The sequence below is a fragment of the Gymnoscopelus braueri genome (assembly GCF_963280865.1).
Source record: "Gymnoscopelus braueri genome assembly, chromosome: 8".
Lineage (NCBI taxonomy): Eukaryota > Metazoa > Chordata > Actinopteri > Myctophiformes > Myctophidae > Gymnoscopelus > Gymnoscopelus braueri.
The window spans coordinates 16,206,869-16,227,389 of record NC_137609.1 but is presented as its reverse complement, the minus strand read 5'-3'; the positions used below and the strand labels follow the sequence as shown (position 1 = coordinate 16,227,389).

General features: G+C 39.9%; 1 protein-coding gene across 1 annotated transcript in view; it reads left to right on the top strand.

Moving 5' to 3' along the window:
• Positions 1-333: 333 nt before the first annotated feature.
• The window catches only part of rad51d (RAD51 paralog D), a 29,126-nt gene continuing 8,938 nt past the window's right edge, over positions 334-20,521 (top strand). Inside the window, exons 1-6 of the mRNA XM_080434891.1 lie at positions 334-680; positions 2,105-2,166; positions 5,355-5,473; positions 17,949-18,030; positions 18,795-18,929; positions 20,098-20,193. Of these exons, the coding sequence (XP_080291017.1) occupies positions 599-680; positions 2,105-2,166; positions 5,355-5,473; positions 17,949-18,030; positions 18,795-18,929; positions 20,098-20,193 (576 nt within the window). The 5' untranslated portion in view covers positions 334-598. The remainder of the gene's footprint in view (positions 681-2,104; positions 2,167-5,354; positions 5,474-17,948; positions 18,031-18,794; positions 18,930-20,097; positions 20,194-20,521) is intronic.

Here is a 20,521-nt window from a genome sequence, read left to right as displayed (position 1 = left end):
AATGGCCAAATGGGACATTCTCGTTAATGAGTAGGATACTTTCTACTTTCAGTACTTTAAGTAAAACTCAAGTAAATATTGAATTTCAGACTTTTACTTGTAACAGAGTATTTCTACATTGCAGTATTGATACTTTTACATTTAAGTAAAAATGTGAGTACTTTTTCCACCACTGCCGTTCATCCCTACGTGATCTTGCGTCACCAGGCTTAAACCTACTACAAATCATAAAGATAAACCACATTACCCATCAGCCACAGCGCTCACTAAATACGGCGAGTACAGTAGGACATTTATATATCGCGCGAAGAATAACAACTTTGACGAGAGGAGAGGAGTGGAGCGAACGTCAAACTTTGTATCACAGTTAGATGAGTATAGGTAAACATAGTGATGATCCTGTTGACATGTAGTACAGCAACAACAGATGCTTTAGGATCCCACCACCATATTACAGCAGTTAACCACGAATATTAACACGGATGTTTGTTGTGACGTGAGCACAGAGCAGCTATATAGCCATTCATTAACACTATGGGTATATTAGCAGTGAATTTGCATATGGTTAGATATAGATCAGCATGATAATAGTTACATCATGGTTGTCCTGAGAGCCGGGATGTGTCCAGGGCTGGATGAAGAGCTGATAGGAGAGCTGCGGACAGCCTGCATCTCTACAGGTTGGTACTACTGTAGGCTAACTGTGCTGTCTGTGTGTTGATGATCATAGTGGCAGTGGTGGATAAAGTACATTCTTTACTTAAGTGAAAGTATCAATACTGCAATTTAGAAATACTCTGTTACAAGTAAAAGATCATAATAATTCAAAAGGTATCAAACTGCACTTAAAGTACAAAGTACTCATCATTATGCAGAATGCTTTCAAATAAAATACAATGTATACAAATCTTTTCAAAATAGCAGATCTACAAGCTCACAATGCAACGCATTGTGAGCTTGTAGACCTGCTATTTTCAAATGGGCTGAAGTGGTTAATGTATGTTTTGTAATAATAATCAAAATCTATAAAGTAACTAGTAACTACAGTTGTCAAATAATTGTAGTGGAGTAAAAGTATAATATTTGCCTCTGAGATGTAGTGGAGTAGAAATAAAAGTACAGAAAAAAATACTCCATTCTCCATACTGGAAATACTCCAGTAAAGTAAAAGTACCTCAACATTTTACTTAAGTACAGTACTTAAGTAAATTAACTTAGTTACTTTACACCACTGACAGTAACTACGTAGTAAGTACATTTACTTGTAGCCTACTGTACATTCAGACAGAACTAGTTTGGGTCAAACGTCTAATTTCTGTTTTGGGTCTTAAAGGAGAATTTTGGACTAAGTTTTTCTTACCTTTTCTATGATGTTATGATATCTTAGGATGAATGGTACAGTAGAAAATGTTCATAACCGCCACAGCTTAAAACGTGCGCAGATAGGCCTTGCGCTAGATCGCATATTTTAATAGCTTTTTTTTTTTTTTTTTTTTTGGGAGATCTGACGTTCATAGTGACAACCAAAAAAAAATAAAAAATCTAAGTCTCGCTAGACGAGATTGAAATCTCGAGATTTCAATCTCGTCTAGCGAGACTTCTGTTTTTTTTATTTTTTTTAGCTTAAGGCCTATCCGCGCACGTTTTAAGCTGTGGCGGACCAGGGATGGAGTTATGAAATTTTTCTACTGTACCATTCATCCTAAGATATCATAACATAACACAAGAAAAACGTAGTCCAAAATTTTCCTTTAAGACCCAAAACCCAAATTAGACGTTTGACCGGGGACCCAAACTTATTTATGGAATTCCTTTGATTATTTAGTATTTAATAGTAACAGTTACATAGAAGTTTTTTATTTTATATTATTATCTTTTGAAATAATACAAAAAAGGGGGTATTCACTCGCAACCCATAAAAATGTGTCCCCGACCCACAAATAGGTCCCGACCCAGTGTTTGGGAAACATTGATCTACAGTATACTTGGACTCAAGTACTGGGGTTACGTACTTTATCCATTACTGGTTGTTGATGATGATGATGATGTGATTCACGCTCTGATATCCAGTAACTAACAACAAAAACCCATGTTCTCTTCACAGTGGAGGATCTGGTGTCGTCTGACATTGAGGAACTTGCTCAAAAATGTTCCGTGTCCTACAAGGTACTGTAGTATGCATAAGGTTGTTCACTGATACTGTAGTATGCATAAGGTTGTTCACTGAGGTACTGCAGTATGCATACGGTTGTTCACTGAGGTATTGTAGTATGCATAAGGTACTGTAGTATGTATAAGGCTGTTCACTGACACAAGTCAGTGGTTCTCAACCTGTGGGTCGGGACCCCAGGTGATCAGTACTAAGTACTAAAAAAAGTAAAAGCTGGTCAAGCATTGGCCAAATTGTCATAAGAAAGAGGAGAACATTGTGAAAATAGCTGATCTACAAGCTCACAATGCGTTGTGAGCTTGTAGTTCGGCTATTTTCACAATATTTATCTGTGGAACCGCGTCAAACTAAATGTAATGCCTACAATTCCAAGTACTTGTCAGGGTGGGGAGTCCCTAGTTGAAATATGATTATTTTGTACATAAGTGAAAATAATATGCAGGATATCCTGACATGGTGTCTATCAGTTATTTATAGGCAGATGGCTGATTGAAGAGGGGAGTCATTTGCCAGATTGGATGATAGTTTAAAACCTGTGTAGTGGAGGAAAAAAAATAGTTCTATCACTCTGTCAGAAAGACATAATGCAGACATATTGCTGTCCCCTTTGCTGTAGAGGACATGCTGATTTGAAGCAAATGGTGAAATAATGAAACGTAATATGCATACAGTAAACCAAATTAAACACAAACTAAATGTACTATTTAGACTTCTATCAAAACTAAATGTCACAAGTCTTTTCCTAAGAATCCAAAACATGGGATGTGATGCTAAGACTGGTCATTTTGCCAATAGATGGTATGCACTCACATGAGGTTCACCTTGTTGTGAAGAATGGCATGGGACGTGTACTGTATCTCTCAGACTGGGGAAGGATGTAACTTTAGGGTCACATCATCACTCAGTGTTTCAGCCTTTCATCAAAGGTGGCCAGCCACAGGGTGATCAAGCCTGAGCTTTTGTTCCATGTCCATTCTTGAGACTATGCAAGGCAGGGGTGTCCTCTTCCCTGAGCCAAGCCTACAGCTGACTGCACACCGAATAACTCAAAAAATGATCAATTACACACCCCATGAAGCATTGAATTCATGGAGATTTGTTGCATTCCTAAGCCAATAATTTGATGACTGGCGGAAGGATGCTAATGTATCCGGTAGGAGACTCAAAGAGTCTCCTTTGAGTCTCCTACCGGAGAGACCACTGGTCATAAACTTATTGACTTAGGAATGCGACAAAAACAAAAAAATCTCCATGAATTCAATGCTTCATGGGGTGTGTAATTGATAGAAAATAAGTAATTTTTTGGGTGAACTACTCCTTTAAACTTGACCATTTTCACTGGTAGAGTTAAGTGATCAAATTGAGAAATTAAAGGATTCACTATGCCTAATACGGTATGTCTAAGGTGTACAGCTTCTCTTGTAATCATCATATCACTGACTGTCATTGTGGATGGATGGATGGATGTTCACATCATGTAACATGAATGGCTAATTAAACGATTTGGAATACTTGGGCTACTCTATTTAGTGTCTCCCTGGGACCCAAAATACAAGTCCTATTTCAGAAATAGTGAAAATAGTCGATATACAAGTTCACGTCGCGTCGCTATGTGACGCGCCGTGAGCTTGTAGATGTGTTATTTTCACTACTTTTGAGTTTTTATCACTTTTATCACTATCACTTATTGATTTTTACTTCAACTACTTTGAACTTCAACCAAACCTGCTTCCAGTTGCACTTGATCAGTGGAAGAGAACTACTGCATATGCACACTTTATGCAAGACATGTCAACTGACTTCATAATTGGATACAAATCTCTTCAACAACTGCCTGCGCTTCATTTTGTCAGCTATTGTCTTTGATCTCTGTGCTGCAATATTTGAAGTTGGGGCTAAGAATAACGGCATAGGACCAGACTGTGCAATCTAGGGTTGCAGATTAGTCTGGCTTTACTAAGTTTTTTCCTGTTACATTTTCTCATATTAACCCACTTAAGACCTGTCCTGAGGCCGATTCTACAAATGCCTTCTAAATCAGTAGTTTTCAAACTTTTATTGTGCCAAGGACCCCCAAAATGATATGTATTTGGCCTACCTGTACCCCCATCTGAATATGTTTTGTGCGAGGGACCCCCAGAAGAGAAGATTTGGGTAAAAAAAAATCCAAATTATTCAAGATTTTGCAAACACTTTTAAGATTTTTCAAAAATGTTCAAAAATAGCAGATATACAAGCTCACAGTGTGTCACTTCGTGCTGCGCTGTGAGCTTGTTGATTTGCTTTTTTGGAGTAGCCAACGCAAAAAGCCAACGCAAAAAAAACAATACAGATGCTTTCCCAGTTTTAATGGGTTAACCGGCTTAAATCTGACCACTGTACTGGTGACTGTACATCTGAGGTGTTGTTCCATGCTGACGTTGTGTATTCTCACTTCAGGACTGACTGTGACCTTTGTATTTCTGGAAATCCCGGAGGTCTGTGTAAAGGTCAAAAGGTGATCGTGCTTTTGCCTCTGTGGCCCCTTTAGACTATTAGACCATTAGACCAAGGTCCCCGGTGAAGTCAGGCTATCTTTAGTCCATCCCCAATTATATAAAAATGTCCAAAGACCTGTGCTTTCTCTCCTACGCTTTTACTGTGATATACTCAATGCCAGGTTTTAATATTTGTATTTGATTTTTTGCTGTTTTATGTACACTGAAGCTTTTATTTTATTGTAAAAAAAAAAGTCAAAATAGCAGTGAGCTTGTAGATCGGCTATTTTCACTATTTTCGCACAACACTGTTGTGTGACTAAGTATAAAATGGGACTTAAAGGGATAGTTCACCCCCAAAATGACATTTTTTCTATCGATTAGTCACCCAATGGAGACTTGAATTCATGGATATTTTTAGTTTTTTGTCTCTTTCCTAAGCCAATAATTTGATTACCGGCAGCAGTTCCGGTAGGAGACACAAAGAGTCTCTTTTGTGTCTCCTACTGGAACCGCTGCCTACCAGTCCGCTGGTCATCAAAATATTGGCTTAGGAATGCGATAAAAACAAAAAAATATCCATGAATTCAAGTCTCCATGGGGTGACTAATCGATAGAAAAAAGTTATTTTGGGGGTGAACTATCCCTTTAAGAGCTTAATATGATAAAAATTTTAATAGATTACTTACTGTTCCTTTGTCTGGCAGGCTGTGTTTGCCATACGCAGAGTGCTCTTGGCCCAACACACAGCGTTCCCGGTCTCAGGCGCTGACCTGTATGATGAACTGTTGAGCTGTACAGCCATCCTCGCCACTGGAAACCCCAGGTAAATTATCCCAATAATCATACTATACGTCAGCAAATCTCTGTCCGCAAGAAAATGATAAAAATTACGCTCAAGAGAATGCGGCCCTTTATGTCTGTGGGACTATTTTATAGTTGTGATTGGTGGCAGGTGGTGCTAAAAGGGAAAAGCCACCATAAAACAAAATGTAATTACGAACTCCTTATTTGTATTCCTAATGCTCAGTTATGTTTGTGAATGGCTGTCTCAAAAAGCTCATCATGAAAAAATAAACTGCTTTACACTGAATTGATGGCGGCATTATGGACTCATGGGATGTTAATGTAATTCTGTATATCGTCGCTGTCGGGCGGAAACCTTGTATGTCCAAAACCATTCCTTTTTAAAAAGAAAATAAAAAAAATAATAATTAAATAATGAAAATAGACGATCTACAAGCTCACAACGCATTGTGACACATTGTGAATGTGTAGATCCGCTATTTTCACTGCTTTTGTAGTGAAAATATTACAATACAAGGTTTCTGCCCGACAGATGATATGTTGTTGTTGGGCAGTAACCTCTTATCTCCATATTTGAACTTTTTGTGTTTTTTTCCCCCGTAAATTAACGCCCTCGTACTTGATCACACCACAGTGTCACACACATTAATATCAAAAGCTTAAGCTTCACGACACGTTTCGAGCTTGTCCATCTGCTACTTTTGCTATTTTTGAAGTTGAATCCTGAAAAGTAACTGTTTTGGACAGTTTCCACCCGACAGAGACGATATATTTTTTGTTCATTTTATAATACAGACTGAACCAGAAAACCACGGTGCCATAGCATCCTTAGAACTGGACTCATACAGTGTCAGTGGAGCAGCTCTGATATCCTCTCACATACAGTAGCAGTCTCATATTGCCCCCGGCATTTTAGTTTGGGGGTGTCCAGGTGTTTCACGGTCAAAAGGTCAAAACCAACATGAGTTGGTTTTAGTTAAAACCCCCAAAAAGTTAGTCAAACTTTAAGATGTCAAGGAGCGGTGCTTTTACGTACTGTATCATGTGCTCTGAGATCTTCATTATTATAATGTAACTAGCCTGTTACGTTAGGTAGGGCTGGGCGATATGACTTCAAATCACAATTATTCCAAACCTTTTTTCTTGAGTATGATTTAATGAACGATAAATAAGGAAAAGTAAAAATAGCAGATCTACAAGCTCACAGTGCGTCACATCGACACATTGTGAGCTTGTAGATCGGCTATTTTTGCTATTTTTGTAAGACACCATTGTACAACAAAGTATAATACAGGGTTAAGTGGTTAATCAGACTAATCGACTTAGTCTATTATAGAAAATGGATTTTGTGTCGATTCGTTCATCGACACAAAAATAATAAAATAAAACTGCTTCTCGAATATTCAATTAATCTACGTGAGCAAGATTGAGGCCTAGGCTACACGTATATGGATCTTTTACTAAACGGATATTTTAGTCCTATTAAAAATAATCCCTGGCCACATGACAAAGATTTAAATAAATCCCTGTCCACACGTAGACGCAGAAACGCATTGATCAGCTGCAAGTTTCAATTTTATATCAGATTTTATATCTACATTTATTTTATATATGAGGGGCCAAATACATATAGCCTATACATATTTGTAATCACATGTTAAGGCCCAATACTGCAATAGCTGCATTATTTTAATAGCATCACCACTGAGCATACGTGAACAGAAACGAAAACAACATTATTAGGGCGCAGCTGCAGCGCAAACAGTAGCCATGGTTCACATGACGCTGAGTCCTTGGTTTATAGTGGTGTTAAATTTTTTTTACATTGCCAACTCTCACATGTACATAAACGTTCAGATTTCAAATATAAAGTGCTTACCCCTGAGCCACGGATGTTACAAGGTGATCCGGACCACGATAAGTACCCGTATCTCCCGAATTGTTCAATAAAAAGCATTTTAATCCCATCGGCGGATATTTTCTTTTCTTTTTTTCCTTTTTTTTGTAATGTATCGGAGTGCAATACACCCCCCAACCATTAGTGTCGCATGGTTGAAAGCGTCGGAGAAAATTTTGAGAAAATGGCCGGCGATCGGATTAATGCTTTTTATTGCACAATACGGGAGATACGGGTACTTATCGCGGTCCGGATCGCCTTGTAACGTCCGTGGCTCAGGGGTAAGCACTTTATATTTGAAATCTGAACGTTTATGTACATGTGAGAGTTGGCAATGTAAAAAAAAATCGAACACCACCATAAAGCAGGGACTCTAAGCACCATGACTGTCATGGTATCACAGTCATGTTTCAGGGCTACGCAAACAGTAGCTCCGACGGAACCTCTCCCTCCGCTGTATAGCTCCGAGATGAGCTATACAGCGGAGGGAGAGGTTCCGTAGGGGCTACGCAAACAGATGAGTTTTACTTCATCAATTCATTCCATCGTCCCAAAACTCCCCGCCCCACGCACCTTTTGAGCGGGCCACCCGCGGCCGCTCCATGGTCGCTGGATTTTGACCCGGGGCGATTGTGTTTTAGGACGACAGACAGTGCCACTTTAGACTCCACAGGGGCCCTAAGCATGATACAGGACTGCGCGCGCGTGCATGTGTCCTCCTCCGTGCGCGCGCGCCGTTTTTTTTTGCGGTTCTGGGCGGATTGGGTCCGTTTTTTCCGCGGTTCTGGGCGGATTGGGTTCGTTTTGTTTTTTTTTCGGCGGGTAGGTGGGGCCCCACGCAAGCGGGGCCCCACGCAACCTGCGTAGTGTGCGTGTAGGGAGAAGCGGCCCTGACGACAGACCCCACATTCAACCCGTGTGCGTGCCGTGTGCGCTACTCGGCGCAGAGAAAGAGGGTTTTCGTCACACAGTGAATGAGCTACTTTTCCCACCACTGTCTTATTATTAATTATGACATTATTTTGCCATAAATGAGCGTGCCTTGTTTCATAGACTGTAAGTGTTGCTCTCTCTCTCTCTTCATTTATTATTATAATGACCATGAGCGGTCTGGTGTTTATGTAGCCTATCATTATATTATTTATTATTATAATGACCATGTGCGAATGCACGATGACGTCATCGTTTCTCAAAATCTCCGGATTACATGTCCACACAGATCCACTGAAACGCATGTTTTGGAAAACCTTCACTTATTTATCCGTTTACAAAAATATCCGTTTTAGCGACCAAAAACACCGTTTGCGTGTGGCTGAAAGGCCCAAACGCACACAAAAATGTGCGTTTAGAAAAAGATCCATGTACGTGTAGCCTAGGCCTAAGTCTGTTATTGGTTCGGCTTCGATATATTTTCGGTTAATTGCCCAGCCTTAACGTTGGGTGACTATTACACCTCTGGGGTATACATGTGATGGTGGATGATTTGAAGCAGGTTGGGACTTTGCATGTGCACGATACAAGTCTCCAAACAGTTAAATACTGTCTCCACTCTCCACGGTGGTGTTGAGTTAGAATATTCATCCAGAGTACGGGAAGACAGTGACTGAGAGCATCTCGCTTTTTGTAGTCTGCAAGTGTGTGCAAAGTAACTGACCATCACACTGAGTGAGAATCATGGCCCTCCAGTCTGATCCTGCAGTTTGCTCTCTGCAAATCTGAAGACTCTGTTCGGTTGACATCTGGCTAGACAGCATTTATTTCTAGTGATTCTATTGTGGACTAGCTGCCCGTAGTGCCCGATTTTCCCTTGGTCCTCGGGTTCTTTGTTAAATCATAGGTTAGAATTGTTATACTTTGACAATGACTTTGCTTGCTAGGCAGGTCAGGCATCCTCACAGAAAAAAGGAGGAGACAGAGTCTGTGTGACTGTCAAAGCTATCGCACATCTAAAGGCTCCCCAGTTTGCAGTGCCGAGCAACTGAACAGTACAGACTTTGTGAAGAACTACCGTATAAGTTCTTGGGAACTATCGGCTGTAAACGAATTTAGTCTTGTAAAAGGGCAATGGGGTTTTTTTATGTTTCAAAAAAGGCGTGAGGTTTTTATAACAAATGTGATGATCGTGAAAAAACGAATACTGACTCCAAAGTACTATGCATGGGCCAAATGAGATGAGGCTGTTGGCGCTCACGAATGACATGTCATTGGAATGAGAGCATCATCTCAGCCTCAAGATTAGCTTCTAGGAACAAAAAAGCCAAGAAGTCCTGCTTAATATTAATATTAAGCAAAGAATCCCCGGCTTGAGGTGAAAAACAAGAGTTATTTCTTTGATCAAGGCAACCAGCATGACCAATGCATGTGACGTCCCTGATGAAGACCCTGAGAGTGGACACGTGTTGGTCATACTGGTTGCCTGGCTCAAAGAATTAAATCAACTCACGATTTTCACCAGAAAATCGAGTGCCTTGGTGATCCTTTCCTTGATTGTCTGCACCACCGGGGGATTTACTATTAAGCAGTACTTCTTGGAATTCTGTTTCTATGCATACTTACAGTCAGTGGTTCTCAACCTGTGGGTCACATGATTTTGGGGGGGTCCCCAGGTGACAGTGAAGTGTCCATTTAAGGACTTTGAAGACCTTTTTAATACCAAAAAAGAAAACGAAAAAAAAAGACCATTACTGCATCAAAAGTAATCCACAAACTATACTATAAAAACTGGTCAAATACTGTAATATAAGAAAGAGGCAAACATTTTGAAAATAGCAGATGTACAAGCTCACAACACAACTCGCAACACGAGGCATTGTGAGCTTGTAGAACTGCTATTTTCACAATATTTATCTGTGGAACCGAGTCAAACTAAATGTAATGCCTCAACTCCTTCAATTCCAAGTGCTTATCAGGGTGGGGGGTCCCCAGTTCAAATATGATTATTTTCGGGGGTGACGGCCTGAAAAGGTTGAGAACCATAGGTGATGGGCTGGAGGAGGTGGTCTGTCTGGAATGGCAGGAAACATGGGCTGTAGTCCAGGAAGAACTGACATTCCCTTGGTGATGTTACAGGGGATGAAATCATGCTCAAAATAAAGAAGAACGCAAAACACACTCCAACATCATGTTTATTATGTCCTCAACTTAATTAAAATTAGATTTGGGTGCAAAATCGGTGGAGGGCCCCGTTAAGAACTGGTCACCATTTTGTTGATTTGGAGAGTTCAGTTGTTTTAGAGAAAGCGTTACAAAGTTTTGCTTTTTTTTGTGTGTTGTGTGAAAATGTGTTTTCTGTTTTCAGCTAGCGTGAAGTTGACTATAATGACAGCATTTAAATGTTTGGTCTTAAAGTCCTAAGGTCTTAATTTATTAGAAGTTGGTGTTAACGAGGAGCCAGATGACCACCACTAGCAGTACTGTATCGTATTGTGATGCAGCTGCAGTAGTGTCCACACAATTAACTTAGCAATTTAACCGGCTTATAGTAAGTGCATATTGATTTAGCCTACATCACACTGGTGGCTGATCTACCCTCGGCAATGCACTGTACAAAGCTTCGCTGATAAATATTTCACCCATGTAATTTAAGGTCTACTCTGGCCACGATTCAATCCGGAATTGCTTTTGCTGTGTTGACCAATTTCCCCTCTGGGATTAATAAAGGCCATCTTATCTTATGGTCATATCTGTGAAATCACACAGGAGAATGATTGGTTGGTAGAATTTAATTTATTTTTAAAAGATATTCTTTTGGCATTTCTGGTTTAAAAATATATACAGTGTGTGTGTATATATATATATATATATATATATATATATATATATATATATATATATTTTAAAAAAAAGCTGCAGAAAGGGCTATTAGCCTTATTTATGTGGAATGTACCTTTACCTAAAATGCCTGGTGAGCTGCTGGGGCGCCCCGGTTGGTAGAATTTCTACAGTTAACATACTACTTCAGTGTAATTAAGGTGCACAGGTGTTTGACCTCCAAGACTTTCTTTTTCAGCCATTTTACATAAATTTGCTATTGCACTGGACTTGAGCTATCGGAGACAATCACCCTTCAGGGCTGATGTCATCCTCTGGGTTTTATGAAGCATGGCTGCCCTCTGCTGGTGTAAACGAGAATTCTCAAAGCCAACTGGTACACATTTTGTAGAGATGATAATGGGCTTTCATCAATTTAATCAACAGTCTCCTAAGGCCTAAGATATGTACTCATTTCATGTTTGAGTTCATTCATTTATATCTTAATATAAATTCAGCTGAGGGTGTCTTCTGAGACTGAGACTTGTTGTGTTGGGTAATAACCTTTGTTCATTTAAGGCTCGGCTTATCTCTTATCTTGCAGTGTTTTGCTTTTAGAATAGCGTGTAAACAAAGGCTAGTAAAGGAGCGTATGATCAGTGCTGCGCCACCAGGCACTCCAAAGAGATGTTATTTATTGTTTAGTGTGGATTTTTGCATGGTCAAATAAAGAAAATGCGAGCTCAATTTATTGTGTCTTGAGAGATAGCCGGTGCAGAATGACTCGGCGTGCATGAGCGAGAGACACAGTTGCTGAAGTGTTCATCTGAGGAGCAGTTATGAAAGGTGCTTATCTATTTATACGCGCCGTGCTCCTACCACCTGAGAGAGATTGTCGTTGAGATAGTTTACTGTCTGTCTGGCTAGATGGGAGAGACGGTTCTCTAAAGGCCACTGTGTGGGAGTTGTTTATTGAGACTTTTCTTAGTTTTTAGTCCCAGTAGTTAGTGGGGGAGCTCTAAGGATGCTAATGTGGTTGGTCTGCACGTTAATTAAGATGCTTTCCTGATTTTAAAGGTACAACAACGTATAGGCTTTCCAGGTCTGAATAAAACCGGGAAAGCATCCGTGTAATTTTTGATTTTAGCGTTGGCTATTAAAAAATAGCAGATATACAAGCTTGTACATCTGCTATTTTTGAACATTTTTGAAAAATCTTGAATGTTTGAGAACTTCTGATTTTAGAAGGCGTTTGTAGAATCGGCCTCGGGTCTTAATGGGTTAAGGGTTTAACCACAATTGCAGACACACGAGGAAGAAGACATTTGCCTTCTATTTTTCCTATAAGAGGAAGTAATATATGTTAACAGAAAAGCCAATGACGGCAAAGTTCACACCAAAGAGTTATATTATGCTATATTAACTACTGTATATAACTTGATGGTTCATAAATAGAAAGTGTCCCAGAGGAAGTCTTAAAGGCCAACTCCATTCTATCATCAGATATACTGCTTGACCTTTTCAATTACATGTGCAAAAAATAGGAAGTGCTTAGAAAAAGGAAAAAATAAACCTAAGAGTTATTTATTATACTTCATCACATGAAGATTTTGCTCGCCAAAAATAACAGATTTTCAAGCTAACAACACACGCAATAAGTCACGTTAATGTGTAAAAAGCCATCAACAAGATGCATGATAAAGCAGATGTACCCAACTATTTAATGCACTTTTTTCCCATTGTAGATCTCTTGTTTGGTTATTTTATTATTAATTGAAAAAGTAATCAATAGAATAATCGCTATAAGGACATTAACGATAGTTGCAGCCCTAATTCTCAGATGTAACGGGACATATATAACATATCAGGAGTAGCACTGTATGTAATTGTGCAGGCTACAATATTGTCAGTTCTATTTCATCCATTCTGACCTGGTCATTAGGGATTCATAGAACCGTAGTTACATACATACGTAACTATCTATCGTTCTGTTTCATCCCTTCTGACCGCCAGACGTGGTGCTTTTTTTTTTTTTTTTCATTTTCAAAGCATGTTTATTTTAATGATCAATCAATAGATGCCATGTCATTTTATAAACATATATATTTTTAAAACATATCAAACAACGTAATTGAAAGAAGACTTTAAACTAGCGATTTAAAGTATTTATGAGAATGATTACTAAGGTAATAAAATCAAGTGCATAGTCCGGTCAAATCCAAACGACACCTTTTAGGCCAGTGGTCCCCACACATTTTAGCTCCAAAAGACGTTTGCCCGGGACCCAAACTAGTGAAAATAGCGGATCTACAAGCTCACAACGCGTCGTGTTGTGAGCTTGTAGATCTGTTACTTTCAATACTTCTTAGGGCGGATTCACACTATGGTCCCGGGTGCGCACCCTGGACCACTTGGCTGATCTTGTGATAGTGTGAACGTTGCGTATCGTTCCCCGAAACGGATCACCGTACCGTACCCGAGACCGCCTCCGGAGGTAGTCTCGGATCCGGATCATGCGTATTTTGGTACGGAACGATGCAATGTGAATCCATCCGTACCAACGGGAGGAAGTGGACTGCTAATCATATATCATTTATATATTTTTATAATGACACATTATTTTAGCTAGGTTATACCTTCTCATAGTTCTACTTGAATGTTTTTTTTATTTTTTTTATATTTCTTTTTATTTGAGAAATCGCAGGGTACATTAAATACTTGCCCCACATCATTCCACAATTATCCCATTCCTTAGTCCCTCCCCCCACCCCATTGGCAAAAAAAAAACAAAAAAAAAACAGTAATAATAAAGAAAAATAAAGAAAGAATAAATAAACAATAATGACAATAATAACAACAACAACAACCTTCAGCGTGTAGACAGCACACATCATATACATATATATATATTTTTTTTAAAACAGAACCACATTAACCACATCAATCAACAGTCTCATTGCTTAGTAGGGAAATCAGTGGGTTCCATAGGTCTTGGAACATTTGTTCCCGGCCCTGTTTTTCAAAGGTACGTTTTTCTAGTGGAAGAAGTTGAGATATCTGATCCTGAAACATCTTAAAAGTGGGTGAAGCTTCATTTTTCCATAATAGAAGAATACATTTCTTAGCGAAGTATGTTATGATAATTAACAATCTGTATTTTTTGGGATCCATCTGTATAATAGGCAATTCATTTAGTAAGTAGACACATGGGGACAAGTCAAATTCGGTTTCTAATGCAGATTTTGTGAATGAGTGGACATCATTCCAGAATATTTTTAGTTTTTCACATTGCCAAAACATGTGTAAAAAAGTTCCTTCGCTGGTTTTACATCTAGGACAAAAAGCACCGCTTCTGACGGACAGAAGGGATGAAATAGAACCGTAATTACATACGTAACTATCGTTCTATATGGAGACATTATCTATGCATGCTCTAATCCCGGATCCCTGGATTCAGCGTTGCCAAGTCCGCTTATTCTAAGTGACTTTGGGCTTGTTTTTCTGTAAAGTTGCTTGTAAGTATTGGTAGTTGCTTTTTTGGGTCTTGTTTCTTAAAGTGTAGTTGCTTGTTTGGGCTTGCTTCTTATGTTGTTTAAACCACTGGTTCTTAAATATTTTCATGTCAAGGACCCCCAAATGAAAGTATCTGTCCACGGACCCACATCGGAAAATATTTTGTGCCAGGGACCTACCCATACAAGATTTGTGTATTTAAAATGTAAAAACTAATTCAAAATTGTCACCTTTATTAAAAGAAAATAGCAGATCTACAAGCTCACAACACGTTGCGATGCGACGCGTTGTGAGCTTGTAGATCTGCTATTTTCAAATAGCCCATGTACCACTACAGGTTTAAAGTGCTCATGTAAAATCTGGCATCACTGCCTGGATTTTATTCACTGCCCTACAAAGCCAAAGTGCAGTAACTACGTTTTTGGACACACCAACTTATTTGAGTGTATCCCAAAGGTCAAATTAGCCTTCATGATTTTGGGGGATAAACAATTACCTGATATACAATTAGTGTAATATCAGTTACAGTATAATATGCCAATATCTCATTTGGCTGACCAGTTGAAACACTTTGAAATCCATTTATCAGTTGTTGTTTTTAGTTTTTTCATAGTTACTGGACTTTGCCTTTGTAGGGCAGCGCGGTTTGTCACGGGCGACAGGTATCACATTCATCACTGTGACCTGTATCACTCGGCTGGTTTTCTCTGGGTCAAGGGAGGAAGCAGCACTGCATTCTGTTTATTTACAAAGCTCTACTCGCTGAACTTCCTCTGTTTTTAAAGGGCAAAACCACTTTGGTAGAGGTTTGGGTAACGCCATATGGTATCTGGCAACACTGGAGAATCAGAATCAGAGTCGAAGCCAGCTCGGACTGCAGCTCGGACCAAACCTTTGCCCCCCTCTCTCCCCCCTCTTCACTACCCCACGGCTATCGATCGGGACACGATCAAACCTGCTCGGTCGTTCATCAGCGTTAATCTAGAAGTCCCAACTCGACAACACAGCGCTATCTGTGTGTGTGTGTGTGTGTGTGTGTGTGTGTGTGTGTGTGTGTGTGTGTGTGTGTGCGTGTACATGTGGATGTTTTCATCACTTAAACCAGGGGTTTTCAACTGATTTTGACCCAGGGACCACCATCCTGACTAAGAGCAACCTGGGGACCACCACTATTGTGCGTGGTGGGTCCATCATAGACCCACCCCACACAATAGTGGTGGGGGGTTCATGCACCACAGGGAGCTGGAGAAAATAGCTATAATATCTAATAAAACACAGTGATTTTGTTTGAATATGATGGAATATAATTAAGGATTACTGGATTGTGGTAAGCTCACATTTCATATCACACACACACACACCATACAGTAAGAACTCCTGTAAGTTATTCAAAGTAAAAAAAAAAATAATAATAATTTGTTTTAATGCATGGCCAGGGACCACCTGCAATACCTCCGCGGACCACCGGTCGTCCGCGGACCACCGGTCGTCCGCGGACCACCCCTGACTTAAACCTTCTACTGTATAGTAAACTTGACCCGGGGTCAGCTCTGTACTACTTAGTCCACTCTTTTTGCCCAAAATAGCCGATCTACAACCTTGCAATGCATCACAAGCTGTTGTGAGCTTGTTGATCAGCTATTTTCGGTGAATAGTTTTTCTTTTGTTTTAACTTTGGATGATTTAAAATAGTAATTTAAATTAGCACGTTTGACCCCAAAAAAAGAGACAAATTAAGACAGCAGAGCTTAAAGAGGGCTTACCCGATAGGCATGTCTAGTCTGCGAGCGTGCTCACCTGACGAGATTAATGAGACAGATTGTAGTTGAAAGGCAAAGATGTGTTGGTTGAGCTTCCAAAGAACTTATAAGTACATATGCAGGGATTTGGGGACAAGTAGAAGTCTACAAACGGAAATTGACAGAATTTGGGTGTTGGCCATTACCAGATTGGATGTTAATCCACAACCCACTCATAGAAATAATACAGGGCTTATTTTAGAAGTTCAACCTGACTTTCACAGCAAATAGAGTACTGTATATCTTTGAAACTGGTTATATAAATCTCTATAAAACTCTTTGTTATTGCTTTGTTATCCTCAAAGACAGAGTTGGTGTGTATCTGCTGTGGAGTCTACATTGCTTTGTTATCCTCAAAGACAGAGTTGTTGTACAAGACCTTTATTCCAAGTGTTCATTTAACATCTGTAGACGGGCACCAGTCTACTTGGGGGTAGGGCCGTCACGATTACAAATTTAAGTTGACGATTAATTGTCACACAAATAATTGCGATTAACGATTTAATTGTGCTTTTGGCATTGAACATTGGAATATAATAAATACAAATTACATTTCTGTTTGCCTTTTAGGCTTCGTAATCAAACATTGCACAGGGCAGATATGACAAATAGCTTGAAAAAATATATACTATACTAACTAATTGTGAAAATAGCCGATCTACGAGCTTGGAGATCGGCTATTTTCCTAATTGTTGCCTCTCATATTATTTGACAATTTGGCCAATGTTTGACCCGTTTTTATAGTATAGTTTGTTGATTACTTTTGATGCAATAATGGTCTTATCTTTGTCAGATATCCGTGGTTTTTCAGGTTCTCTGAAACCGTCTGCCCGATCGAATTGCCACTCGGCACTGAACATTACCTCTTTCTAATTTCATAATCTGCCTGCTGGGAGGGGTTTTGTCACCATTATGACATAACCTCATTGAATATTTTTTGTTTTGTAGCCATGGCCTGGAATAGCTCCTTGTTTCTTGTTGGGGTTTACTGTGTGTTTTTAATTTTATGTCTTGTCTGTGTGGACAAGATTTGCTCACGTGGACAGTAAATATCGTGTCCTGTCCTGGACTGTGCTCTTGAGTCTGCTAAAGGATTGTGTTACATAATGCCTGATTAGACCTAGAAGCTTCTTCACACTTAAGAAATAGAATAACAGGGGCCTAGTAGAATAAATACAGTTCACACATAGGAAGAAATAACCTCCTTTTGCAGTGTTGCTCACGTCCTCACCGCCTTCCTCGTTTCGTCTCTGTCGGGGTGGAAACCTCACATGTCCAAAACTATTACTTTTCAGGATTCGAATTCAAAAACGGCAAAAATAGCAGATCTACAAGCTCAAAACGCGTCGCTTCGCGCCGCGTTTTGAGCTTGCAGATCTGCTACTTTTGATGCTTTTGCGTGACGCCGTAGTACGATCAAGTAGGGCGTCAATTTACGAAAAAAAACACAAAGTAAAAACATGGAGACAGCAACGATTTGCAACAAAAAGGGTTTTATTGAGCAACGTTTCATTCCACTGCCTTTTCCCCTCCAGCTTAGATAAACTGCTGGATTCTGGCTTATACACCGGAGAGGTTACAGAGCTGTCGGGAGGCCCAGGAAGTGGCAAATCTCAGGTGAATGTTTACCTCCTACTCACCAAATTAAAAAAACACTCTTACTGCTGCATTATCTCTGTAGAGCCTTGCAGAATATTGTGGTTGTTGGGACAGAAACCTTTAGTATATCTAAAATGGTTACTTTTCTGGAAATGGAAAAAAAACCTGTGTAGTTATTATTTAGTCACAATCTCTTTTCATTGGTTCAATGTTCATAAAACCCACAGACACACTTAACCACTTTCACTTTCAGAATGTTCCAAAAGTAACGGAAATAGCCGATTTACAAGCTCACGTCGCGTCGCAATGCTACGCATTGTGAGTGTGCAGATCGTCTATTTTCGCTACTTTTGGGGCGACACTCTTGTATGACCAAGTTGGGCATTAATTTACGAAAAAACACAAAAAGTTGAAATATGGAGATAAGAGGTTTATGCTCGACAGCAACTATATAAAAAATCACACCCAGTGTGAAGTGGGCGGTGTGGTCATCACAGTGGTCATCACAGTGATGGAAGCTCACTTTTTTTTGAAGTGCATAGTCCTATTTATAGGTTATTAATGTCATCATGTGTCTCGCTAGCCAATCACAGTGCTGGATAGAGTCAGCCAATAGAGTCAGCCAATCACAGTACAGCTAGGGGTGTACTAATGAGCCAATCACAGTACAGCAAATGTGTACTAATGAGGTGTCCCAACCCCACTTATAGGGGCGGCTACACCGCCCAAAAAAGACACACAGCTAAGCTAACTATTTCCTGTGTGTTTCTTGCATGTTACAGGTATGCTTTGGTGTGGCGGTGCACATTTCCCACCACCTCAAGCAGAGGGTGATCTATATAGACACAACAGGAGGGCTGTCCGCTGGCCGCCTGCTCCAAATGTTAAAAGCCAAGTCGAGTAACATGGAAGAGCAGGTGAGTTAATGATCAGTTTTCAAGTTTCAACTAAACGGAGGTTAAATGATATCGTTGCTGTTCGGGCAGAAACCTGTCCATATTTAAAATTTTATAATGCCCTATTTGATCATACTACAGTGTCACACAAAAGTATCAAACATAGCAGATCTACAAGCTCGGTTGTAGATGTTTTGGACATATGAGGTTTCCAACCGACAGGGACGATAACATACAACTGGGTAGTGCAGTGCTGAAGTTCCTGCCCACCATTGTGGAGAATTGGGTTTGAATCCTCCACGCCGGTGGTTCTCAAAACATGTCAAGGAACTCAAAATTGACGTGATGGATGGTTGTGCATGAAAATCCCAGTGGATCGAGCAGTTTCTGAAATGCTCAGACCAGTCCGTTTGGCATCGCCAACCATGCCACGTTCAAAGCCACTTAAATCACCCTTTCCTCCCATTTCCGATGCTCGGTTTGAACTGCAGCAGATCATCTGGACCATGTGTACACGCCTAAATGCATTGAGTTGTTGCTGCCATGGGATTGGCTGATTAGAAATGTGCGTTAAAGAGCAGTTGGAGAAGTGTACCTGATAAAGTGGTCGGTGATTGTATAAAATGGGGTTAAAAGCTGCACTATGTAACTTTCCTCTTCGGATTTGAACCCGTTTTCCTACGCAGGTGCTGACATTTTTAGCATTGGTTTAATAGAGCCTGCCTGCCTGCTTGCTCAGGGGATAAATTTTATCTTGACCATCAGGTCAGATCCTGTGTCTAGGTGTGACATGACCTTTGACACGATCTAAATGTCTCAATAGAAGAGCAGGGTGACGAAAGTTAATATAGTATTAACACACTCTACCATACAGATTGGAAATCTTATTTTTGTAATGTAACTTCATTAAACAGAAGTCACATTGTGCCACTTTAACTACTTTTGCTGGGGGACCCCCTAGAACCTCCCCCGAGGCGAGGACCCCACTTTGAGAACCGATGCCATAGGAGACGCCATCTCCAAGACAAACCACTAGGGGTCAGCAGCAGTGACAGAGACTGCATGGCCGTAACCTTGCATAATAATAACTTAATTAATTGGGAGAAAATGGAAAACTGGGGGGAAAAGACTAATCCTATACAATATGAGCAAGCCTCACAGATCACATTGATTCCATGTTGTTTTACAGATGGAAGCCCTGCAGAGGATCCATACATTCCGTGTTTTTGACATCTTCTCCTTGCTTAGCTGTGTGCACAGTCTTCGAGGCAGTGTGCTTCAACAGGTTAGTGAACGGATAATCTTTAAAATAAATTCAGTTAACCCATTAAGACCTGAGGCCGATTCCACAAATGCCCTCTAAACCACAGTAGTTCTCAAACTTTTTCTTGTCAAGGACCCCCAAATTGATATATGTATATATTTGGCCGCGGACCCCCATCTGAAATGTTTTTGTACCAGGGACCCCCCAGAAGAGAAGATTTGTGTTTTAAAAAAATCATTTAAAAAAATGTTTAAAAAAAGCAGATGTACTAGCTTTATCTGCTATTTTTGAATAGCCAACGTATAAAACATGGACGAAGGGGTTGAAACGATTTGTTGCTATATTAATA